Source organism: Plasmodium brasilianum, chromosome 8 (assembly GCF_023973825.1).
Source record: "Plasmodium brasilianum strain Bolivian I chromosome 8, whole genome shotgun sequence".
In the NCBI taxonomy this organism is placed as follows: domain Eukaryota; phylum Apicomplexa; class Aconoidasida; order Haemosporida; family Plasmodiidae; genus Plasmodium; species Plasmodium brasilianum.
This window is the reverse complement of record NC_090121.1, coordinates 562,102-589,558: the sequence shown is the minus strand read 5'-3', so window position 1 is coordinate 589,558 and position 27,457 is coordinate 562,102. Positions and strand designations below refer to the sequence as shown.

The window sequence follows — 27,457 nt, the reverse complement described above, 5'->3', positions numbered from 1 at the left end:
AAAACAGGTGCTAATTTGTTTTGTTTTCCTTTTTGCTTATTTTATTTTATTTTATTTTTTCTTTTGGCTGTTGTGGTGTACTGCACAAAAGTCTTATGACACCAAATAGTTGGTTAAGGACAGAATGTGGGAAAAATGGAATGATGAATATTTTGTTAAAGTTTTTTTCAATTGGAATATATTCGAGAAATATAACAAAGATAATGAATTTAAATGTTTAGAAGAGAATATAAAAAGTAAATTTCTGAATTCGAAAAGTTATGACTTAAATAAAGAAGAAGAATATAGTTGTAGAACTTATCAAAAAACGAATAAAAACATTTTGACATTAATACGTAGGACATTTATTTTAGAAAAAGGATATTTTGATGTCTCTTACTTTTTAGTTGATATAATATTAAGATGGAATTATTACATTAGTTTAAGGAATGAAAGAGAGATAAATATATATGCGTTAAAAAATAGGTTAAAAATTGATTTAAATATTTGTACTTCCCTACCGGACATTTTCAAAAGTTTTGAAGAATATTTTCACGCCTATTTTCCATTATTTTTAATTGAAACCCAGCAAATGATAAATCGTAACAAAGCAGATGGAAATATAAGAGAATATGAATTAGATCTGAGTAATAGTAATGATAAAATAAGATATATATATGACTCTGAATTTGATATTAATTTGGCATATAGTAGTGATAATTTGCAGCTTTATGATAATATACATATTGGTGATCTTATTCTGCTAAGATTTATACCAAAAATAACGGAAAAAAATGAAGCAGATAGGTTTTGTACTATTCCATTGAAGTCATCAGAAAAAATAGAAAATAATAAAAAGATACAAAATGGAAATAGTTTCAATTATAAACGGGAAAATGATAAAAAAAAGCGACTTGACACATTTTTTCCATACTTAAACTCGTTCAAGTCATCATATGTTGAAAAAATAGATGATGAGTTTTTAGGAAGTAAAATGATAATGCGTAAAAATTTGTTATTTGAACAAACGAATGCTATACAGATAAGTGCTAAAGTGGTTTGTAGTAAAATAAAGAATTGTAAACGGGAAAGTAAAAAACAAAGAAATACATTGAATACGTTTTGTGAAGGTGAAAATATAAATACAACATCACTTGGAATGATTAATTCAAGTAAGCAAAACACATGTAATAACAAAACACTTTCCTCCAAAAAAAAGAAAAAAAAAAGTGATGTAACGAATGAAGAAATTTACATGATTAGAAAGTACTGTGTTCGCCATTTACTAGGTTTCGTCTTTTCAAAAGACAATGAAGCAATTAAAATAAGATTCAATACGAGTTATCAAAATTTTGATATTATTGATAAAGTAAGAAAATGCATTATGTATGAGATATTTACTAAAAACAAGTTAAATGATTATTTTATTCGCATTTCAAAAGTGACCAACTTAACTACTACTCTTCACCAATTCAACTGTTTGGTTTACTTTAGATACTCCCCCCTCTTGCGTGAAATTATTGACATAGATGTAGGTGGGAAGGGAAATTATCGTAAAGGTGACAGAAAAAGTAGTAGAAGTAGAAGTGGCAATGTAAGAAGTAGAAGTAGTAGTAGAAGAAGTAGAAGTGGCAGTAGTAGAAGTAGAAGTGGCAGTAGTAGAAGTAGAAGTGGCAGTAGTAGAAGTAGAAGTGGCAGTAGTAGAAGTAGAAGTGGCAGTAGTAGAAGTAGAAGTGGCAGTAGTAGAAGTAGAAGTGGCAGTAGTAGAAGTAGAAGTGGCAGTAGTAGAAGTATAAGTGGCAGTAGTAGAAGTAGAAGTGGCAGTAGTAGAAGTAGAAGTGGCAGTAGTAGAAGTATAAGTGGCAGTAGTAGAAGTAGAAGTGGCAGCCAAAGTTACTACAAAAATGGCGATGATGATCACATAGATCCCAAGCCATTAGGAGTGAAAGAGCAGGAAAAGACAAACACAACTGACAGTTGTACATTAGGGGAAGAGTCGCAAATGAAACAAAACAAAATCTATAATAACTGTGATATGAATGAAGACTTGAAATACAATGATCCATATGATGCAGAAAGAAAAACGGAACATTTAATAGAGAAGATTAAATATTACTTAAATCAGTTAAAATTAGCACAAGATAGAAAGAGTGAAGAAAAAGACGAAGTCGAAGAAGAAAAAGAAGAAGAGGATGAAGAGGAAAAACCAAAAAGAAAAGAAAATAATAAGATTAGATTTCTTCAGTATAATCATCTCTTAGAATTTACTGTAAGACATCTAAATGATAAAAATACTCTTAAAAGAAATGAACTAATAAAAAATATAACTGACGTAGAGAATTCAAAGGACGAGTATGAAGGTTTCAATTATATCCCTGAATTATTAAAAAAAAAATTTTTTACCATTTATAATAAATATCAATTAAGAGCTATCAATAATAGCATCTTAAATAGGGGCATTACGTTAATTCAAGGACCTCCAGGTACAGGAAAAACAACTACAATTTTAGGTATTATAAGTTCATTAATGTTTTTTCAAAAAGATAAAATAAAACGAAATAGTAATTCAAATAGTACAAAAGAATTATCTCCAGATGGTTATTTAGAAAGGGAAAAAATAAATAAAAGCCCATATGCTTGGATGAATTATAGTAAAGAAAATGATTACTGCTATTATAATGACGATAACTGCTTTGATGCAATAGAATATGACGATTTTTTTCATCACTCTCCTAAAGAGAATGATGTGGAAAATAAATATGTTATTCACGGTGATAGAGGTAACAACATGCAGAAGAACTGTGCCTGTAGGATACATATTAGTATTATGATTGCTCTTAGTAAGCTAGCAAAAACGGATGATAATGAGTATTATAGTTGTCTTAATGGTACAAACTGTCCAAATACTGGTTGCATGAGTAGTATGTATAATAAAGATGATGTTTTTAAAAATAACGAAAATAGGATTAAAAATCTAATAGAATTGATAAAGCCAATTTATAATCCTAATACATACAGCTCTGCTTCAGCAAAAAAAGATAAAAATTCTTTAGAAATAAAAGTCATCAATGAGAGTTGTCACAACTCTTGTTACTCTATCAACGATAGTATACTGCACACACAAGTATACCAAGATATCGAAGAGTATAGTAGCTATTGGAAAGAAGCTTGTACAGCGGATGGACTGTCAAACGGGGGAGAAAATCGTCTTGTGACAGCTAATAGAACGAAGGAAGGCAAAATTGATAGTAAGCAAGTAGAAATAAAGATGGAAAAAGAAAAAGCACAAAATGTAGAAGCAGTAGCAGGAGAAGCAGAAGAAATGGAAAAGGGCAGAGAAGGGTGTGGGATTACACACAGAAATAGTAACGACGAACTAAAGAACATGAAGAAAGAACCCATAAACAGGTTAAAATTTATAAGGAGTAAAAGGATCCTAGTTTGCGCTCCCTCAAACGCAGCAATAGATGAAATATTAAGAAGATTAATTTCTCTAGATGAAGGTATATTTGATGAAAATGGTGAACTGTTTCATCCAATTGTTACAAGATTAGGTAGTAATATAAGCACAGATTTATTAGGGTTTAGTCTAGAATTCAAAGAACGTTTATTTTATTTTCTTAATAAAGACAAGAAAGATGTAATAATTACAAAATTCCTTTTAAAAACATCAAATATTATTTGTTCAACTTTATCTTCTTGTTTCAATACGAATATACGAAAATATATAAACCATTTTGATGCTATAATTATAGATGAAGCATCACAAGCAGTTGAATTGGATATACTTATTCCGTTATGTTTTTCTTGTAATAAGATTATATTAGTTGGTGATCCAAATCAATTATCAGCTACAGTATTTTCAATGTTAGCTAAAAAAGGGAAATATGGTAGATCTCTTTTTGAAAGATTACAAAAAAAAAATAAGATGAATAAGGTAAAATATAATTTATTATCCATACAATATAGAATGCACCCAGATATATCTTATTTCCCAAACAAATTTTATTACATGAATAAAATAACTGATGCTTCTAGTTTTTTATCTCTTTTACTTAAAGAAAATAAAATAAACGAATATATTAATGAATTAAGATATAAAGACGATACGGTTAATGAGAAAATGTATAATACTCTAACTAATTTTAATTTATTTAAATATATGGAAAATCGTTTTGGTAAATTACCGGAAAATTTGCCTGAACTATTTTTGTGTCAGAAAAATGAAGGAATATTAGAATGGTTCTTTATTCCCTTTTTGCAACATACTGTATTTTACGATATCCCTTTTTCTATCCAAAAGAAAATAAAAACATCATATGTAAATGTTGAAGAGAGTGAAATAGTTATTCATTTTATTGAATTCTTACATTATATTTTTACATCAGAAAATGTGTATGAATGGTATAAAAGAATTGGTATCATAACTCCATATGCTATACAAAAATATTTTCTAGAAAATGAATTAAATCATTTTTTTAAAAAAAAAGGGTATAAAAATAATATTTCGAATTTCATAGATATTGGGACCGTGGATGGTTTTCAGGGGAAGGAAAAAGACATTATAATATTTGTATGCGTAAGAACCACAGGATATATAAGGAGTAAGCATAAGAAAAAGAAGAAGGAAAAGAAACTACAAAAAGCATTAAAAACAGAAGAGAAGCATGAACTAAAAGCATGTGTGCCCAAAAAAGGGGACCAAAATGAAAGGAATTCCGAATATTATACAGATGAAGAAGTAGATGATTCGAATATATTCTTTACGAATGAAAAAAGACTGAATGTAGCTCTTACCAGGGCTAGGTGTAACTTATTTATTTTCGGAAAATGCAAATATTTAAAAGAGTGCGATTCATGGAATAAGATTATTAATCATTATAAAAAAAATAATAAGGTCATTAAAATTGATCATAAAATATTAATTTCCAAGGTGAAAAACATATCAGAAGAAATATTAGACGGCGCTCAATTTGATGATAATATTCAACTAATTCATAAAAGATTAGAAAATTCTATTTATAATGAGCATATTATGTATAATGTTTTTTCACAATACAGTGAAGATGAAAGTGAACTCTCTAAATTGAAGAGTTCACTTCATACCAACCCAATTAAGAGAAGTGAAAAGATGGAAATAAAAAATAAGGCTAAAAGTGAAAAGGATTACAACAAAAACTACGCTTACAATAATTTCGACGAAACGAATGTGAACATTGGAAACGTAGTTAACGAGAACGATGTAATCAACCTTTTAAAAAAGTTGTGCATTAATGATTCAGAAAAAGCGAATGTCTTAAATCTGGAAGCAAATCAAAGGGAAGAAGATAACCACGTAGAAGAAGATAACTATGTAGAAGAAGATAACTATGTAGAAGAAGATAACTACGTAGAAGAAAACTATGTAGAAGAAGATAACTACGTAGAAGAAGGTAACCATGTGGAAGATGACCACGTGGAAGAAGATGGAAAGGATAGAAGTATAAGCACAGATGTGACATATGATGACGGGAAAAATAGGAATAATTCTATTTTAGGAAAAACGGATAGGAAAAAAGAAGAAATAATGCTGGACAGTAGCATAATAACTGTAAAGAAATCCAAGTTAACAGGAAAGAAGATTAAGAGTGACAAAATGAGTAGCTACAATTCAGAAGAACTAAAAAAGATTGATATTTCATCATCTCTATTACCATGCAACTCAAAAAATGAAAAATATGGGAATGCTAAATCATGTGCAAACAATGAGACAGAAAAAAGTTATGACAGTGAACATATCAAGAAGGATATTCCGTGTAGCATAATTATTTCACCTTTGCAAGAAAATAATATATATTTAAAAAATAGCAATTACTTTATGGACATGCTTCTAAACCAGTGCAATACGGATAAGAAACTACTTTCAGCAGTGCAAATATTTCTACCAAATTTTTCGAAATTTTTATTTAAATAATATCTATACAAAATTAGTAACTGTATTTTTATATTTCAGCATTTTATTTTTTATATACTCTTTTTTTTTTTTTTTTTTTTTTTTTTAAATAGTATTAGCTATAATTATTCTTTAAATTTGTTGTTTTTCCTTTACAATAATGTGGATATAATAATGTTACTTTATTTTTTTTATAAACAATTTTTTGAAAATTTTTCCTTTGTTAATATGTTTAACATATCAGTTTGCTTATTTATTTTATTCTTCCAAACATCCATTTTACACACCATTTAACATGCAATTTTGCAGACCATATTACGTACCATTTTACATACCAGTTAACACACCATTTGACATATGTGCATAAGCGTACCACAGAGTAGTAGTTATAATTAAAATAATGATTAAGTTTAACAAAAGGATAATAATATATGGAGTTACTAAAATTTCAGGTAATAAATTTTTTGTCATGCATTGCACTGATTTGCCATCACTCACTTGTTTGTGTCAGCGTGAATAGCTCATTAAATGAGAAGCATCATCATTCTAGAAAAATACATAAAATGGAGCTCGAAATAAAATAGAATAACATGAAGCAAAACAAAACATAAAATAAAATAAGACATTTGGTAAAATAACGTAATGCTCTTTAGGCACAGGGGCTTCTCGCTTCACATCAGTTAAAATGAAAAAAAATGAATAGTGCACAATTTTATCATAAAATTATGGTACACATTTTACATATGCCAAAAAAAGCAAAACTTCTTTTCCGAATTAACACGTAGGATTTGTTACATTTAACACGTTCCGAATCGCAAAAAAAGTTTTCATACGTGTTTGCATATGCGTACCCACATATATATTTACACACATGTATACACACATTTGCAAAACCCATACGTAAACACAAACGTACAAACATACGCCCACCAATACACACATGCATACTACACATTTACATGTGCGATGCGCAGTATATAAACATTTAAAAAAAAAAAAATTAAAAGGGGAAATTATTCTGAAATTCAAAAGGTTTGTTATCAGCATTGGGCTCGTTTCCGAAAGGTCCCATAGGATCATACCGTAAATTTTTTGGGCTAAAAAATTTATTATTTGGTCCTACTAATAACCCATCAGGTTTCAAAACAGAATCGTCTTTTCTAAAATTTGGTATCAAATTCCTTCCTTCTATTGTTGGATTTTTATCATCAAAATAGTCATTTGTGAAATTTTGTAAAAACTGGCTTTCCTTCGCTTTAAACATATTTTCCTTTTGTGTTTCTTGTATATTTGACTCAATAATAAGACTATTATTATTTCTCATGGTATTATAAACATTTGTCTTATTCATGTTATTTAATATATGATTTTGAAATATATTTTCTAATTTTTCTATATTTATAGTTTCTTCAATTTTGTCTATTATATTTTCTTCCTTGGTATTATTTATGTACTCGTTCATATTTATTGTTACAGTATGTACAGTAGATGGTTGTGCAGTATTAATTATTTGAAGAACTAAGGATTTTTCTATTTTTAATATATTTAAATTATATGTATCATCATTTTGTGTAGACTTATATGTAAAATTGTAATTATTTGAACTCTTTCTCCATAGGGGATCTATTAATATTCTACTTATGAAAACTTGGTCCTTTTCATCACCTTGTGTATATTTTATATAGCCATTTGAAATTTTTATTTTCTCATTATTTGATGTTGCATATTTTTTTTCTTCATTTAATATGTAATTATAGCAATTGTTCAAAATACAGCTGTGAAAAAACAAGGCCAGGATTTCTTCCTTTTTTAAGTTGTCATGTAGTCTTATTAAGTCCTTAAACGTGTCGTGTCTTTTCATTTTCCACGAATTAAATTGAAGCGATCAAATGAAGCGATCAAATGAAGCAATAAATTAATATAAAAATAAAATAAAGGAAAGATATAAGAAAAAAAAAAGAATATAACAAAATAAATCTGTTAAAATGTTATACACGAAAATGCGACGCAACTGAGAACAGTAGTGTCCAGACGAGCGACTTAGTCTTCAGACGTCTTGCTAAACTGGTATATGCGTATGTATATATATGTATTGTATATATATAAATAAATGTTTATTTGCACAAATATACAACTCGTCTGGATAAAAAAAAAAAAAAAATGGACGAACTTTAGTTTCTATTTCGCTGTTGTTTCCGAAACTATTTCCCGGACGTAATGTGTTCATGCAAAGGGTTAATAAACGTCATAAAAAAAAAGTTTTAAATAGATAATAATAAGTATACACATACATATAGGTACATATACATACGTAATTAAGTACATATATATTCACAGGTAAACATATGGGCCCATGTAATATCAACGAATTAACTGAAAAAAGCGTAAAATATTACTGAATAAGCAAAGGCTTGAAAATCATTTCACATATAATTTTTTACAAAAGTTTATATAATACAATGGGGAGAAAAAATATCAGCAAAAGATTCAAAAAGATTTAACAGTTTAACAGTTTAAGAGCTTAAGAGCTTAACAGTTTAACAGTTTAATAGCTTAACAGTTTAACAGCTAAACAGTTTAATAGGCTAACACTTTAGCAATTTATTAACAATTAAAAAAAACAATATATATATATATACATGCCCAGTACATAGTACACAGTGAATAAATAATAACAATGCAATTGAAGTTTGCGGTGCTCATAATTTTAAGCCTTTATATTTTCTTTCCATAAAATTATGTGTTTACTTCAAAATTATTGCACACGTTTATCAATTTCTTGAGGATATTGACCAAGGAAAATCGCTTTTTAAGGAAATTTTTTTTTTTTTTTTTTTTTTTTTATCAAAATGAGGTCACAGTATTGCAACATTCAAGTAATTAAATCGAGCTGTTTACAAATTAATAAATAGGAATCCTGAAAAAGAATTATTTATTTTATATAATTAACCTTTTTTTTTTTTTTTTCTTTTTTTTGTAATGTGTTTTAAATATGAGACTGTTTTATTGTAAAAATATAATGTTAAAAAAATAAATTTTTTAAAGGAGTATCTTTTTTAACATTTTGTGTTTAATTCATTTTGTTGCCTGTTATGTTAAAAATGACGTGTGTAGGGACAGATGAATACTAAAAAAATAGGACGAAAGAAAAAAATATAATGATATGTACGAATAATACATAAACATATACGAATGCACGCTTATTTATATGTATATATGTATTACAGACTCATACGTAGGTGTATTATTTACGTACACATATGCTCGTACAGAATAGTGATGTATTACCGCCATTTTCCACTGCCGCTACTTTACGTTACCACCATTTCATTTTAGAGAAATATGTGTTCGAATGGCGTGTATCAGTTAAAAAAAGTTTTATTGAAATACAGTGAAACAGGACACAGCAGCAGAAATGTTCGATTTTTTTTAAGATTTATTTTACCTGACTATAAGGAGGAGAATAAACATTTAAATTTCGAAATTCATCATGAGCAGTATGAAGAACCAGTTGCTATATTTGAATACATAAATAACAGCAAATATGAAATATCTTTAAAAGATGTAAAATCTAAGCACCTCGTTGATATTATTAACTTATACAAAGATAGTGCTGGGAATACCGATTTTTTAAAACATGGAGGGCCTAAGGTTTATTCAAATAGAAGAAGTATTCAAGTAATATAAGCAACTAGCAAAAATGTAAATGCCATTATATATGTAGACTAAGGGGAAGTCACGTATTAGGAATATAATCTGCATTTTTTTTTTTTTTTAACGTTCCTTTCGATGAATAAATTATGTTGCTTTTTCCGTTACCACTGCTTCATTGCGTTTTTGTTTAATGTGCTAACTTGTTTTGCTTTGTTTTACTGCTTTTTTTTTTTTTTTTTTTTTGCATCATTTTACTCTTTTTTTTTTTTACTTTCCCTCCCCTCTTTTAGGGACTGTGGTGCCCAAGCATATACAGCGAGCTGAATGCCATTTCTTATTTAAAAAAAAAAAAAAAAAAATAATATTAAACTACCAAAATACACGAGAGAAAGCTTAAACTTAAATCATGATGTCATAAAAGGAAATGGAAGATGGGGAAATGAACATTTATTTCCAAAAGGTTTTGACCAGAGGTATTTAAAAAATATTTTTTGTTTTCCTTTTAAAGATAGTGTACAAAAAAAAAGTGAGAAGCATGGAACATGTACATCAAATGAAGCGCATATAAGTTCGTTTTACAAATTTTACAAAAGTTAGGCGGTGTGTAATTGGGGCACATAAGGTACGTGTTTGTAAAGCACGTATATGTAAGGTATGTGCACGCTTAAGTGTCCATGCTGTAATAGGTATATGTACATTTTTCGCTATATGAAAGGATTCATATGAAGAAGTAATTATATGCTGTAACAAATTAACGATTCTTTTTTGTTGCTAGTTTTGTTGCTAGTTTTGTTGCTCGCTTTGTTGCTCGCTTTGCAGTTCGTTTTGCTGTTTATTTTTCTGTTCGCTCTGATGTTCTCTTTGTTGTTCATCGTCATGTTTGTTTTTACCAGCAGTTAATATGCGCTTCTCCGTTCTTTATTCCTCATCACAATAAATCTCCTCCGTTTTAAAGTTCCGTTCACTATTTTTCTTTTCTTGCAGTAGTACATCCTCAATTGCTTTTGGAAATATGTCCATCTACAAAGAGAGAGAAGAAAAACGGGGAAATGGTGAATTAGCACAATGACAAAACATACAAAGAGAGCATACATTTAACGAAACAGGTCGAAGCATGCACACTTGTCATTAATTAGGTAAAAGGAAAGCTTCCCGATATAACCTCCCCATTTTGGACATATGAACTTACATATGTATATGAACGTTTGTGCTAGTGTGCTTATGTACTTATGTATGTATGCACGTCTGTGTAAGCTATTTATTCCGTGGAACGCTTCACATTAACGCGCATGTGAATATCTGATAGATATACAAACCTGCAGATAGAAGGATGCTATTGTTGAAATGATTGAGTAATTACAAGTTATATTATTTTTCTGAACTGTTAAGGCAAATAAGGAAAAAATGTTAACATGCCGGAATTTCATCGATGTAAAGTATTTTAATATATAAACAATATCGATCAAGTTAAAACACTGGTAATTCTTCTCAATAAAAATGGAAACATTATTAACTAAGTCATTATGGTAATAATGAAGATTTATTAATCCCCTTATTATGTGTATTACATCATCTTTAGATATAGTTGGAGCTTTTTTATTTATATGTTCAATTAAATATAAATGAAAATTTGAATTATTTTGTAGTTTTTTTACAAAGGAAACGATATAAAATAAATAAGAATTATTTTTTACACTTGTGTTTGAAAGAAAGTTATTTTTATAATAATCTAAAACACATTTCCATACATCTTCTTTTACATGTGGTAACAAGGACAGAGATCTTGATAAATTAATAAGTTCATAACTTTTATACATATTTTGTTTTACATAAATAATAACTAATTCGAATATATTATGATATAGTTTTTTATTAATAGACATTTCAATTTTTGCTATACCATATAACACATTTTTTAAGTCATTGTAATGCACCTTATTTAGAAAAAATATTAGATAATTATTTATTATATATATAATATCTTTATAATAATTCTTTTTGGTATGATATTTTACTATTTTATTATTTTTTTTATTTTTCTCATTCGCATTATTATTAAAAATATTATTATTTTTTAAAATCTTTCTAGAAATATCATATATGTATAATGTATCTAGTGGTGCATTGTTAATACCTTCTTCTATATTGTAACTATTCATTATATAATTGTACAAACTTTTGTCAAAATTAATATGATGTTTCATATATGTTCTTTGTTTGCCGTAGGAATAAATAATTGATGGTATTACATTTTCATATTTACATCGACTATTAGGATTAATTTGAAAATTCAAATTGTTTGTATCTTCAGTATTATCACATAAGATGTTTGTGTCCTCAGATAGGTTATCTTCAAGCATTTCATCTTTAACATATTCTTCACAGGTGCTACGACTGGCATGTCCACTACTAACTGTGCCGCTATTAACGTTGTTAATATCTGTACATTTTGCTTTATCAGAAGAAACAATTTTATCCCTCAAATTATTTTTATTATTCCCATAGTACATCCCCGATTCACTTTTTTCTGTATTACCCTTTTGAGAGCTTACAGTTAAGCTGCTATTATCGTAAGAGTCGCTATCTTCATTATGCGTGCAGTTCCTGTTATTCGTATCCCCGTTTAAGCAATTTTCATCATTGTTACTTCGGTTACCACTACTGACACGGCTACCACTACTGACACGGCTATCACTACTGACACGGCTACCACTACTGACACGGCTATCACTACTGACACGGCTACCACTACTAATACTGTTGTCACTACTGACTCTACTAATACTGTTGTCACTACTGACTCTGCTAATACTGTTGTCACTCTTGCCGTGGGCACCAGTGGTGTCTTCTTGCCCCCTTATGTGTCCTTCCCTAAGCAGCTTCTTGTGCATAAGTAGGCGCAACCTTAAGGATAACAAAGCGAAATATTTTTCCGCTTTGATGTTCGCATTGCTGATGCTCCATAAGATAGATCCTATACACTGTTCATTAAAAGAAGAATAAAATGTTAAGGATTTATTTAATAAAATTTCGAATACACGTATATTTATATTTTTACATTTACTATGTGTATTTAAAATAATACATATATCTAACAAGTTAAGTTGATCAGTAATATTTAATATTCTTTCATATATTAATGAAAAGATTTGCTCATTGTCATAATTTAAATTTTTCATTCCTTTTAATATTAAGGAACAATCTCTTCCTGTTAATTTTGATGCCCATTTTTTTATTTCTTTTTCAAAAAATAAAATCATTTCTTTATTCATATATTTTATTTTCCCCATACTGTAAATAATAAGTGCTAGTTCTTTACAATCCATATCATGCAACTTATTTATTATTTGTGTCCAAAGTGTATTATAAAATTGATGATTGTTATAATTTATAAAAGTATAATGATGCAAAATCATTACTATTTCACTTGTCCTTAAATATTTAACATACGGTAATATATCATTAGCATATTTTAATAGTTGATATTTATCTATTCTAAAGATATTATGAAAGTCTCTACATAATGAAGATAAATTAAAAATGTCTATTCGTTTTAACCCTAATACCATTTTGTAGTTAATTATTGAGTCATCTTCTTTACTTATCCTTTCAGCTACACTGCTGTAACACCTTTTCCATTTCTCATTTATTCTGAATCTTGTTTTACTTAACATGTTTCTCATTTTATGCACAGAACGGCGGAAAAAATGGGTGTTATTTTTTTCAAAGCATTTAATACGTAAAAAGTCATCAAATTGGGGTAAAAAATAAATAAAAATAATAAAAATATAGGAAATATAAAAAATAAGTATAAATTCAATACAAAAACATAATAATAAATATAAATATATTACAAAAACAAAAGAATAAATACAAATGTATTACAAAAACAAAAGAATAATTACAAATGTATTACAAAAACAATATAATAAATACTAATGTATTGCAAATACAAAATAATAAATACTAATGTATTGAAAAAACGAAATAATAAATACAAACATACTGCAAAAATAAAATAATAAATACAAACATACTGCAAAAACAAAATAATAAATACAAATATATTACAAAAACAAAATAATACATGCAAATATATTTCAAAAACAAAATAATAAATGCATATATATATATAATGCAAATTCAAATATAAGTTTTCCCCTGCACAATCCTACTATTTTTTACTAAAAAATGTTGTAATATTTTAAGTATTTTAAACGCCAAAAAAATTAACATATGAAATACGTGATATAAAAATGCATATAAGTAAATTGAAAAGCATGAACCCTGTTGTGAACATTTAATATGAAAAGAGAATGTACCTTAAAACAAACTACATATGTGTATACATTTTATCATAAGGCAAACCTCAAATATTAAAGAAGCAAATAAAATGCTACATAATAAAATGTAGTATGTAACGTGACATAACAAAATAAAGCCAAATTACGTAAATATATAATATATCCTTTTGTGAAAAATCCACAATATGTTAAGTGGAATTACATAGAACAGTTGTGCATATGTTCAACCACTTCATTTGGCACAATTTTCCTACATTGTTAGTACATTGTTGATACAATGTTGCTACAGTGTTGGTACAATGTTGGTACAATGTTGGTGCAGTATTGGTACAATGTTGATACAATGTTGGTACAGTGTTGGTACAATGTTGGTACAGTGTTGGTACAATGTTGGTACAGTGTTGGTACAATGTTGGTACAATGTTGGTACAATGTTGATACAATGTTGGTGCAGTATTGGTACACGATTGAGAAAAATTTCGTGTTAACATTCTTAGATAAAACGACAAAAAAATTGCCTTTGTTATAGCTGTACCTGTAATGTGTTTTCTCTTTCAGGAAACGAGCTTTTGGGAGTATGTTTTCTTTCCGTTTATTCTCGTATCTCTAATTTTTTTTTTTGTAACGTTAAAGCTAGTGTTATGAATAGGAAAATATAAAGAGAGATGAGAAAAAAAAAAGAAAAAAAGAAACAGATTAACCGATAAACAGATGAAAAGATGAAAAAATGAACATATGTACAAATGAACATATGAACAAATGAACATATGAACAAATGAACATATGAACAAATGAACATATGAACAAATGAACATATGAACAAATGAACATATGGACAAATGAACATATGGACAAATGAACATATGAACAAATGAACATATGAACAAATGAACAGATTAACAGATGAACAAACGAAAAAACGAAAAAACGAAAAAACGAAGTACGGAAAAAGATGGCAAAACAAAAAGGAAAAAAGATAAAGCATGTATTTTTTTTTTTTTTTAGTCTTAACGCTCTCGAACATTTCGCAGAAACGCATAAATAGCTGTGCTATAGCTACAATTATTTTTATGTAAAAATTTGAATGCCTGAAAATTTTTTTATTTTCCATGACACACACAAGTGGTTCTTAAGAACATATTTAAGTATTTTTACAGGTGCCTTATTTTTTCACAATATTTTAAATAAATTTTAAATAAGAAAAAAAAAAAAATTAAATTAAAAAATAAATTTAAAATTAAATTGAATTGAATTGAAATGAATTGAATTAAATTGAATTAAATTAAATTAAATTGAATTAAATTAAATTAAGGTAAATTATATTAAAATAAATCAGATTTTTTATTTGTTAAAGCGAAAATTTATGTTTCTTTCTTATACCAAGTCGGATATATTCGCCGTTTGATTGTAATTTAACTGCGTAGATATCTTAAAAGTATAATGCATATATATTATATATTAAGTGTATAACTTTGTATAAATAGTATATATTCAAGTACAGTACGTACAGACATAGCATTATGTATGTTTATGTATATAACAAGACATATGCCTGTACAAATTCACTATTTGGCTGTTAATTTTTCTGTTAAGAGGCATATTTGTATTTTAAAATTACCTAATTGTAATGTTTATATTTGAGCAAAGTACATTTTCAGTAGTTCTATCCGCATATTATGCATAATAAAACGTCTTTTGAAAATTCAGACAGTTTATTCAGAGTTTGGATACTTTTTATGGACTTCATTTTTAGCGTTATTCTACCTTTTGTTGTGTCTTCCCATACGTTGAACATTCATTATGTCGGCGTAATAAGTAAGTATTTATCTTTTTACAGTTTTATGTTACGTCAAGAGGTGAAAATAAATAAATAATTTAAAAAAAAAAAAAGAAAAAAAAAAAAGCTGTTTGGTTAGATATTTTATTATTTATTTATTTATTATTATTATTTTTTTTAATTAAATGTTTTACAAACATTTGAATTTATAAAAAAAATCTGATCACTATTTGAGCTGTTTTATTGGATTTACCTATAATTAAAGGCTACCGAAGTGTTAGTGTAATAATAATATTTTTATAATTTAATATCACAAAAATAGTTGAATTACTTTTGCATTTATGATAGCAGGTATACGCAAATGTGGGCATAGGTGACCACCATTATTATATACTTACATATGTATACCCTTTTATATACACATATGTGCGCATATGCAAGTGTATTATATGCGTGTAGCATACTTACCAGTTTAGTATTATAGATGAATTTTTTTTTTTTTTTTTTTTTGATTACATAAGTATGAACGAGTTTGTAGTAGTTAAAGACACAACTTTCCTTAAAAAAAAAAATCGAAAAGAAGCAAATGATGAGAATAGTTTGAAGATTTATAGGGAAAGAAGTAAACAGTTAGGTACTCTTAGTCGAAATGATGATTTACTTTCTTTAAGTAAAGATGATGGAGACCAAATCAGGTCTAACAAACATTACAGTAATGTTTCATCCAATGTAGCCAAATATGACAGTAATGGTAAATGTACATTTTTGAGCATAACGAAAAATATGAGCACAATTAAGAAGTGTAATAATGCAAACATAATAGTAGAGGGAAATGATTATGAATTTGAAAAGGACGATGTGTTTTCAAGTGAAGAGGGGTTTTCAGAATCGATAGGTAGTAATAATTTAAGTTCCGATGATGAAGAAGTCCCAGATCTAATAGGAAAGGTGCACAATAACAAAAACAACTGTGCTTATAACAATGCGTGTAGTGGTGATAATAACAATGCGTGTAGTGGTGATAATAACTATGCGCGTAGTGGTGGTAATAACAATGCGCATAGTGGTGGTAATAACCACTGTGAAGTACTTATACGAATACGATGCAGGAAAAAAAGGAGCAAAATAAATGAAGATGACAAAACAGAACAAACAAATTGTACGGAGGAAAAAGGTATAAAATACGATAATAACTATCTTTATATAAATAATCAAAATTTCTTATTTGATAAAATATTTTCCGAAAAAGCGAAGCAAGAAGAAGTATATTCCTATATATCAGATAAATTTTTAAATAATTTATTTCAAGGTTATAACTGTACTATTTTCGCTTATGGTCAGACAGGGTCAGGTAAAACATTTACTATGGGCTTTGATTATATGAACCAATTTTCACATACTGTTGGTATTTTACCAAGATTCTTAAATGATATATATAATATTATCGAGAAAAGGAAGAGCACAATAGACTATGATGTATCCTGTACCTACATCGAAATATACAACGAGGAGATTATCGATTTGATTGATTGCGTTGAGGAAGACTACAACGACAAATTATACAGTAATGGCGAGGGCAATGGTAACGGTAATGTTAGCACCAACATTAGAAGCAACATCGACAGTAACATAAACGCTAACATCAATGACAATAATCAAAGTGGAAAAAGGGGTAAAAGGAAAAAAAAAAAAATAAATAAAAATATATCCATAAGAGAGGATACTAACACAAAGGAAATAATATTAATGGGGGTGAAGAATGCAAAAGTGCAAAATGCAAGAGAAGTTTTTTCAATTTTGCATAGAGGGAATTTATTTAGAACTACAGAAAGGACTTTTATGAATGACAAGTCAAGTAGGTCTCATGCTATTTTTACAATAAATCTAATACAACGGAAAAAATCAGTGAAAAAGGAAAATGAAAAAGATAGTGTTAATGGCATGGATTCAAGTGAAATAGGTGGAAGTGGAGGTGGAATTACGAAAGCTATCGCAAAGATGGGGGAGAATAAAACTGATGATAGGGGTGATGAGGTGGATTATAAAACTAAAGAATGCGAAATAGTTAAAGACTTATATATCACGGAAGGTTGCAACAATAATACTAATGAAGGTGAGGTGATATGTTCAAAGTTTCATTTTGTTGACTTAGCAGGGAGTGAAAGAGCTAAAAGAGCAGAAACGAAAGGAAACAGACTTAAAGAAGCAATTAACATTAATTATGGATTGTTATCATTAAGTAATGTTATTTATAGTTTATCTAGTAATAAAAAGAGTCAGCATATTCCTTATAGGAATTCAAAATTAACAAGAATATTACAAGATTCTCTCGGTGGAAATAGTAAAACTATTATGATTGCATGTATAAGCACGGATGCAGCAGATTTTTATGAAACATTTAGCACAATTAAGTATGCTGCCAGAACAAAAAAAATTAAAAATAGCCCAATAATTAATTATGATATTAACAGCTTAGTTATTAATGATCTAAGGAAACAACTATACACCTTAAATCTAGAACTAAAAAAAAATAAAATTGAATGTAAGAACAAGTATAACACAATAGATGATACAAAATTGAAAGTTTTAACCAACCAAAATAAACTATTGATGCAAAGAATTAAAAAATTAAAAATCAAAAGAAAAAAATTAATTTGTCTTATATTTTATTATTTAACTTTGTTAAGGGATAAAAATGAGTATACACCAAACGATTCAAAAAACAATTATTATAGCATTGTACAGAATACGAATAGCTGCCCTGTGGATCCATCGAATGGTAAGGCTTATACTACTAAAGCTAAAGCAGCATATGTTCGTGGTGTTGCACTGGGAAAGGAAGCTATTCACTGGGGGATGAAATCGCATGAGCAGGGTACAAAATTCGCAAGTGTTTATGACGCCCATGGACATGCAAGCAGTTACAACAATGAGAATAACGGTAGTAATGGTGGTTACAAAGGTGGTAGTAACGATGGTAGCATCAGTGGTAATCGTAGCAGTAATAATCAATCTTCCTGTGCTGTTCCATTACAAAAGAGTAGCAAGTCAGACAATATTGCGACGAATAATTTCCTGGTGACTTCAGATCCTATTTTGTTCCAAAAAAATAGTCAATCATACGTTCAAGAAAAGATAACATATAAAAATTATGATTTCACAAACTATTCTAATACGGCAATTGAAGAAGGTACAGCAATCAGCCTTAGTAATGATTGTAATGATGCATGCAGACGAGGGGAAAAACACTGCTTTACAGTTAAGAAAAATGATACCCTACACAGGAGCAATAGTGAGACTACTAGCAGTAGTATTCGTGAGAACAGTAGTAACGGTGCGAACAATAGCAAAGATGCGAACAATAGCAACGATGCGAACAATAGTAACGATGCGAACAATAGCAAAGATGCGAACAATAGTAACGATGCGAACAATAGCAACGATGCGAACAATAGCAAAGATGCGAACAATAGCAAAGATGCGAACAATAGTAACGATGCGAACAATAGCAACGATGCGAACAACAGTAACAGTGGTAATATCTACAACAGCTGGGCAGTTAACTCCTCCGAGAATAAATCAGAGGATGGTCAGAACAGCAAAAAGGAGAACAATTTTAGTGTTGTAAATGGTTGCTCTTATGACTCATACAAACTCGATGTATGTCCCCCCGCATGTAATGAAGCTATTTCTTTAACAAATCAACACAAAGAAAATGAGAATAAGAATGAGAACGAAAATGGACATATTAATGAAAATATATGTGTTGAAAAAGTAGAAGAATATGAAAAAGATATGAAGGAGAATAAGGATCTTGTTACGGCTTCTAGGGAAAAAATTTGGGATAAATTATTTAACGCGAAAAATGTACCATTAGAGGGGTTATTTTATGGCAAAACAGAAAATTCGAGCAAACTTTGCGGAAGGAAAAATATAATGGAAGGATGCAAAAAAGTATATCACTGGAAGAACGGTCACAGTGATAACTGTAACGATACATGTAGCGATAAGTGCAACGAAGATCTTGATCTGGATCAGTACCTCCACCACGACTTCACGCCTTTCGAAAGTAAATATCTCTTCCTTAATTTAGAAGAAGATAAAAAGGAAGTCGAACGCATATTCAGACAGTACGAACTCAATCGCTATAATGAGAAAAGGCTGAAAGACCTAAATAAAAAATATAATTCTATATTTGAAAAAAATAAAGCATACGAAAAGAAAATTGACGAACTGAAAAAAATGGTTAAAAGGATGAAAAAAAATACAAAATTGACTATAGCATATGGGAAATACAAACATAAGAAAAAAAAGTCTAGGGTTAGCAAAAATATGAGAGAGAAAAAATACCCTTATAATTTAAGTTTATTGAAAAAATCAATTTATTATCCTTTAAATAATATTTATATGCCATCTTTTTCAGAATGTAAGGAAAAGAATTATTTTAGTGACATACCGTTTGAAAGAGAAGTGAAAAATAAATTGGTAAAAAATTTTATAAAAAAAAAAATCTATTCAGATACAGAAATTGATGTTAATAAAAGTTATAACCCTTTTGCTAGTTATATAACAAATAGCCAAAATGATAAAGGGCCAAATGAACTTACACGTAACCATATTTTGTGGAATAAATACAAAAAAGGGAAATTTGTTCTAATGCACAAAAATTATTGCAACCCATTATTATATATGAACAACTGTGTAAATGGTAAGCCGATATATTGCTCAAGCAAAATTGACAACGCTAAATGGGCTGACAGTATTTCGTCTGATATTTTATGTGTCAGTGATGACACTGTTAAGGTTGGCAGCTTGTCCGTGAGAAGAAGTGGTAGAAAGGGGCTGCAGAAATGTAGACACAAAAATTGGCTTAATGAAAACTTCGAAAAGAGCGAAACGCGCGAAATGGCCGGGGGAACAAATAATGCCAGTTCCAGTGATCGTTACAAGCAAAATGAAAGGAATGTTGACGCAGATCTAATTAAATGTGCAGGATGTAAACTGCATATGACAAGAAGCAGTCAGGATGACAATGAAGAATATATATATGAGGAAAGTAACTACTCAACTAATGGAAGTAGCCCATATAATAGTAGTAACGTTTCTCCTAAATTTCTGAAAAATAAATTGAACAAATTGCATAAAATTATAAAAGACGATATATGCAAATTTAAAAAGGTTAACAAAGAGAAGGAAAAGTATAATGCAAAAAATGAACTTTTAACGAACAGTATAATGAGTTTAAAAAAAAAACTGCAAATGTTACAAGTCAATAGTCAAAATGATAAGAACTGTAAAAAAATAAAAGATATGAAGAAGGAAATAGTAAGAATAACAAATGAGAAGCAAAAGATTCAAAAAAAGTTAGTTGATAATGAACAGGTGATAAAACACTTAAAGGTGGACATCACCAAAATGAAAAATAATTTTTTAAAAACAAGTACACTCCTAAAAGAAGAGCAAAAAAAGCATACTAATATTATACGTAAAAAGGAAAATATAATAACCAAGTTACATGAGAGAGAAGAGCATTTTATTAATAAACTGAAAAAAAAAGAAGAAGTAAGTAAGCAAGCATATACTAAATTACTCAAAAGAAATCAAGAATTAAATGAACAATTAAGAAAATTAAAAAAAAAAGGCATAAATGCTAAGGCAGGAAAAATTAGTAGAAAAAAAGGGCACATCGCTCACCCACGTTCCAAGAGTGCTAATAATAGCCATAATGATGATAATAATGATAACACTAATGACGATAAAGATAATAATTCTGATTATAATAATGATAACAATAATAATGATGATTATAAGGGGCCTAAATTGACAGGTGTTTCAAAATTTAGCGAGCAAATATTAGGCAAAGTGTTCTCCCCTAGAGAGCTGGACAGTCGCAGCAAAAAAGGAGAGAGAAGTAGTAGTAGTAGTAGTAGTAGTAGTAGTAGTAGTAATTGTAACAGTAGTAAAAGTGGCACTGGTGATAATAACTGCTTAACGAAGGACGATCTCAATATCCTCTCACTGAGCAATCTTCCTTTAGGTGAATCAAACGTATCCGTTTGCGACATCCAAAACAGCCGCTTTTTGGATCACTCTTTATGCAAGTCCAATATAAGTCAGTATGCGATTCAAAATAATTTGAAAAATAATGTTAAAATTAACAAATATTTAAAGGAATTTTTCAAAAAAAAGAAGAAGCTTTCGTCTACAAAAGCAAAACTGGAGAGGGAAAAAGGCATGAACAAGCAAGTTAGGAAAATATTGAAAGCCTTATACGTAAAAAGGAAGAATGAAGACGAAGAGCGGGGTGGAAGAGTAAGGGGAAGTGAAGGAGGCATCGGCTGTGGTAAATGGGGTGAATGTAGGAAAGGGAGTGAAGAAATCAATGTAGAGAGGAGTGGAAATATTAGTCTTCTCGTGGAAAAAGTAGAAGAACCACTTGATGGTAAAAAAATACATATTCTATGTAATAACACAGAAGGGAAAATATGCAGCAATTCAAATGATGAGTGGGAAATAGTAGCCCTTAAGAAACATACAAATAAACAAAAAACGGGAGAAGCAGGACATAAAGGAGAAAGAGGTGAAGGTGAAGGCGGAGGAAGTGAGGAAGAAAAGGGCGAAAACGGAGGAGGAGAAAACGAAAGAGGCGAAAATGGAAGAGGCGAAAACGAAAGAAGCGAAAACGAAAGAGGCGAAAATGGAAGAGGCGAAAACGAAAGAAGCGAAAACGAAAGAGGCGAAAACGAAAGAAGCGAAAACGAAAGAAGCGAGAACAAAGGTTCAATCTTCCCGAACGTCCCTCTTGATGAAAAAACAGATGAAGACGTTTTGTACTATGAAAGGAAGCTAAGCGAGTCGAACGAACTGATCAGAAAACTAAAAAAAGATATGAGAAAAGAAAAGGAACAGTTCATATTGCAAAAGATAGTAAAACATTTACTTAGCAAGGTACAATACAATTTAAAAAAACGAAAAGAAGCAGAACGAAAGATAATATCGTTAAAGAAATTTATATATTCCGAAAATATGTTTATATCAAAAATTTATAATAACTATTTTTATCTAAGTAATGCACTCAACAGTTTTACAGGACCAATTAGTACTAATTATTTGAATAAGCCTAATGGTCAATTTTACTCTAACCGAATAAATACCGTTTGTGGTAGGAAGTATAACGAAATTATTGATTTACTTAATTTTGAAAATTTGAAAAAGGGAAAAGGAACAAATGACATTATGGATTTATACATATATGACAAAAATAATGGGGATCATATGAATAATGGTGCATTTATTTTTCCTTATGATTGTAAGAGAAGAAATACATTTAGCACATCAAGGGAATTATTCACAGACACAGAAAAGAATAGCAATACAACAAATATAAAAAAGAGAAGCTTTGGAAGTGGACTAATGGGAAGTGTTTATTTAGATCATTACAATAAAAAAAGAGTAGTTTTATCAAAGAGTAATAATATTATTGTTAAAAATAATTATTCAACAAAATTGGTGAACAGACATTTAGACCCCTTTGATTTAAATCAAAATTGTATTAACATTGATGTTCAAAAAGATTTATCTATTGAAAGCAACTTAGATCAATTATCAGTCAATTATGATCATGTAAATTGTAGAAAAAAATTAGAAGATGAAAATTTGAAAGTAAAGGAATTGAACTGTTCATATGGAAATGACTTGTACATTAACAGAGTAAGGGGAAATTTTGTAAATGATAACAAGGTGATGGTGCGCAGTACCATCCATTTGGATGATCAAATGCATTATGATATATTTTCAAATTTTGGCATAAAGAGGAAGAGTATTGATAACTGTTATATTTATGCCAATAAGGAAAATAATGGTAGCGGGGTTGATCATAGCATTGATCCATCACTTCCATATAGCAGTTGTAGAAATGGTGGAAATGGGGAAGGAAAGGGAAAGAAAAGTAATATGAACAATGCCGATTTCAATGTAAATGGAATTGATAGTGGCAGTAACAGTCGCAGTGACAAGCACAACGTTAATATCAGTACTAATGAGCTTGCGGGTGGGGAAGATTTAAAGGCTGTGTACAAGGCCAATGCTCTTATTGCTCTCAATGACTCATGTGCAAACGGAGTGAAGAACATACAGCAAAAGGATTGTTGCCTTAAATCTAAAAGTTGTGACAGTAAAGAATTAAATAATAGAAATGTATGTATTAATGATGTATGTAAGGAAAAGAGGAAGAAGATGTTAAGTGATACCACATTTAGCGAAGTACGCATTAATAAAGAAACTAATATAAACGATGGAAAAGTGAATGATACGAATAACTTCGAAATTAACAATGTGAAGGATAAATTGAAAGTCAGAAAAAAAAAAAAAAAAAAAAACTCCATTTATACAGAATCAAAATTCATAGAGAGGGAAAATGTAAACAACATCGTGACAGAACATACTAAGGGAAGTAGTAAGCATACAGTTTTGGTTGGACAAAATAGTACAGGGACTAAAACATATGATATAAAGCCTGAAGTGAATGCAGTAACTGCTGCTTCGTGCAGTTGCAAAAAGGATGGAAGTTATCACAATGATGGTGATAAGCATGGACAGGTATCCCAAAAAAAAAGCTTTGATGACCGTACTAAATATTATGATTTGAAAAAAATAGAGAAAACACAGGACGAAATTATTAACATGTTCAGAAATAAAATGAATGACCTAACTATAAGTGGTGAAACTTTAGCTAATATAAACATTATGGAGGAACATTTTAAAGGAAGAATATTTAGTAATAATAAGTATGATAATGAGACTAATGCGGATACTATATATTATAACAATTTAGGAAGACAGAAAAAATATAAAACGGTATGCATAAAAAATTGTCATAAATATGGAGTTAGTGGTTTATGTGTGAAAGAAACGAATGATAAAGGTTTACAATTCTTAAGTAGTTCTATAAATAATATAAAGTTATGGGATGGTAAAAAAGCGATATGGAATTATGATCATTTGAACATAAAAAATGAAAAAAGTTCATTCATAAACAGTTTACTTATTTCTTTTCAAAATACTTGTTTTTTTGCTGGTATAAATAACTACGTACATTTGTTTGATATAAGAGCATATCCTAGATATGTACAAAAATATTATTATAGTGATAAAAATGATGGAAGCTTATTACTTTCTCTATTAAATGATAAATCTAATTACATACCTCTCATGTTTAGAAATACACATACATATAAATCCAATAAAGAAGATGGGTGGGCATCAAATGAGCAAGGCCCCTTTGTGGTTAGTAGCTATGAAGACTTAAGTGAAAATATAGATAATACTAACTTATTTAATAATAAGAAGAATGCAAAAAATTATTATACAGGAATGAATTATGAATCTCCCATGGATGATGAAAATTTTGTACATCGTAAAGAGGATGAGATGAGCGAAACAAAAAATAGAATAAATAATATTAGTACGAAAACAGATATGCTAGATGAAGAGGTAAGAGACAAAATAAAAGTAATAAAAAATGTCGAAAATTTTGAGTCAGAATATTGCATATGTGCATGTGGAAATGAAAATTTTATAAAAGTTTTTGATATACGAAAAAATGATGATAACATGTGGCTAGCCAAAATCCCTATTTCAAATAAAATTGAATATATTACACATATTCCAATAAAAAAAAATGGAAAAAATGATATAAAAGATTCCAACATATTAAAAAATATAATTATAGCTAGTAGAGATAAAACTGTGAAAATATGGAAAAAAGGATGGGTATCTTTTTACCCTCCTTCGTATGATTGGTGTACATCTCTTTGTCATTTTAATCTTAATGATTTAATAAAAAATAATCTCAATATGGATGAACAACTAGATGATTACAAAAATTACATTCTAAATTATGACTCGTTAATTGTATCTGGAAGTAGGGACTCACATCTTCGTTTTTGGCTGTACTCAACAGATAACACAACAAATGAATATAACAAATTTATGAAAATTATTAAGAACGCTCACATGGTTGATATAACGAGTGTATCCAAATATCAGGGAAGCAACCTCATTACAACGGATAGGTACACGAGGCGGTGCTACTACCTTTTAGTGGTGCTGTCACTGTTAAGCAGTGCTCATAATATATATATATTTTTTTATTCTTCTAACCATTTTCCTTTGTTGCCCGCTTCGTATTATATGTACAACAATTTGAACAATTTGAACAATTTGAACAGTTTGAACAATTTGAACAGTTTGAACAATATTTTCCTATTCACATTTGCAGGGACGGATTCATTCAATTATGGGAATGCAATCTTTCAATTAATGAAAATAAAAAGTCTTTATTGGACATGGAAATTTATAATAACCAATTAAAATTAACAGTAAACAAGCTGGGAAAAACATTCAGGTATGATACACGTATATATGTACATGTATACTTATGCGCATACCCATCTGTGTCAACGGGCAACATGTCCTTCTCAGATACAGACTTGCATTTGAACTATATGGATCCGCATGAAATCTTGTAAAGCTCTATAAGTAATATGCGCTATAATAATTTTCTTTTTTAGGCATTCGTCAAATACCATCAACAAGGTTGTAAGTCACGAAAGCAGCTTTTTAACTGCGTCTAGCGACGGATCGATTAAACTTTTTTATGAAAAATAATATTATATTTTCTCTTTTTAACATTATGTGTATATTTATATCTGTGCATGTGTATATATATAAATATATATATATTTATTTATTTATTTTTAAATATTTATTTTGAATAGCGCATTTTTAAAGCCATTTTTTATTCTCCTAAGAAATATAATATTATAAATATGTCTACAAATGTATTAGTAGCCTTATATATATATGTGACGCTTTAATGAATTTTTGGTCATTTATTTTTTTCGGCTTTTTTTTCAAAATTTTTTTCATATTTTTTTTCGGATTTGTTTTCAAAATTTTTTTCATATTTTTTTTCGGCTTTGTTTTCAAAATTTTTTTCATATTTTTTTTCGGATTTGTTTTACTAATTTTTTATTGTTTGTTTTGCTAAGCCTTTACATTTGTACAAATTTTATATATAACTTTGTATCACTGTGCATGTATGCATAAAGAAGCAAAATTAAATTATATTAAAACTGTTCCATTTGGAGGAAAAAAAAAAAAAAAAAATGTACGTATTATATGTTATTATATAGGACTCATTCTTCATAGTATATAAAACATTTTTGAGTGTTTAGAAAAAGCAAGCCATTTTTTTTTTATTTCATAAAAATATAAAAGCTAAAATAAGATCCTTTTTTTTAACTTGCTTGGCTTATTTTGTAAGCCCTCTTAAAAGTTGTAGAAAGGATAAAAAAAATAAGAAAAAAAATTTATACTATGAATAATGTACCAAAACTTTGTTCTATATAAATATATCACATGCAAAAGGAGTGGTAGAATATATACAGTACTACATATGCAGTATTATATATACTAAGTATACTTCATGAGAAAGCGATTCACAATTATGTATTTTAATTTTTCATATGAAAATGAAGGGTATGTATATATATATATAACACATATGCAACATGATACCGTGAATACTGACACTACTTTTATTTCCTTAATATAAAATTTTTTAATACATGTTTTCTACTTTTTTCTATATTTTCCTACACTGTTAAACTTTTTTCGTTTATGTATTAATATTTGCTATAAGGCAGTTCAACCAAATGTAAAATTCGTAGTATTATACATGTGCAGTACTTGCATATGTTTACAGGAAATGTTAAGCAAGCGTTTTATGTATGTTTTATGGTGCACTAG

At 28.8% G+C, this 27,457-nt stretch overlaps 6 protein-coding genes across 6 annotated transcripts; 3 read left to right on the top strand and 3 right to left on the bottom strand.

Annotated features, from left to right (window-relative positions):
* Positions 1–124: 124 nt before the first annotated feature.
* On the top strand, positions 125–5,932 carry MKS88_002306 (DNA2/NAM7 helicase; the record flags this gene model as incomplete). Its single annotated transcript, XM_067215305.1, has 1 exon — positions 125–5,932. One exon carries the CDS (start codon positions 125–127, stop codon positions 5,930–5,932), a length of 5,808 nt encoding a protein of 1,935 aa, XP_067073744.1.
* A 979-nt stretch (positions 5,933–6,911) lies between these two features.
* On the bottom strand, positions 6,912–7,772 carry MKS88_002305 (PI31 domain-containing protein; the record flags this gene model as incomplete). The annotated part of the gene is made up of 1 exon (XM_067215304.1): positions 6,912–7,772. One exon carries the CDS (start codon positions 7,770–7,772, stop codon positions 6,912–6,914), a length of 861 nt encoding a protein of 286 aa, XP_067073743.1.
* Positions 7,773–8,760: 988 nt separating this feature from the next.
* Positions 8,761–9,927, top strand: MKS88_002304 (ribosomal protein L43; the record flags this gene model as incomplete). Its single annotated transcript, XM_067215303.1, has 3 exons — positions 8,761–8,787; positions 9,248–9,562; positions 9,856–9,927. The coding sequence occupies 3 exons, from the start codon at positions 8,761–8,763 to the stop codon at positions 9,925–9,927; spliced, it is 414 nt and encodes a 137-aa protein (XP_067073742.1).
* Positions 9,928–10,483: 556 nt separating this feature from the next.
* Positions 10,484–13,239, bottom strand: MKS88_002303 (heptatricopeptide repeat-containing protein; the record flags this gene model as incomplete). The annotated part of the gene is made up of 2 exons (XM_067215302.1): positions 10,484–10,585; positions 10,882–13,239. 2 exons carry the CDS (start codon positions 13,237–13,239, stop codon positions 10,484–10,486), a joined length of 2,460 nt encoding a protein of 819 aa, XP_067073741.1.
* Positions 13,240–14,057: 818 nt separating this feature from the next.
* MKS88_002302 (uncharacterized protein) lies at positions 14,058–14,360 on the bottom strand (the record flags this gene model as incomplete). The annotated part of the gene is made up of 1 exon (XM_067215301.1): positions 14,058–14,360. The coding sequence occupies one exon, from the start codon at positions 14,358–14,360 to the stop codon at positions 14,058–14,060; it is 303 nt and encodes a 100-aa protein (XP_067073740.1).
* A 1,808-nt stretch (positions 14,361–16,168) lies between these two features.
* Positions 16,169–26,314, top strand: MKS88_002301 (kinesin-4; the record flags this gene model as incomplete). The annotated part of the gene is made up of 3 exons (XM_067215300.1): positions 16,169–25,719; positions 25,926–26,051; positions 26,218–26,314. 3 exons carry the CDS (start codon positions 16,169–16,171, stop codon positions 26,312–26,314), a joined length of 9,774 nt encoding a protein of 3,257 aa, XP_067073739.1.
* Between the last annotated feature and the right edge of the window lie 1,143 nt (positions 26,315–27,457).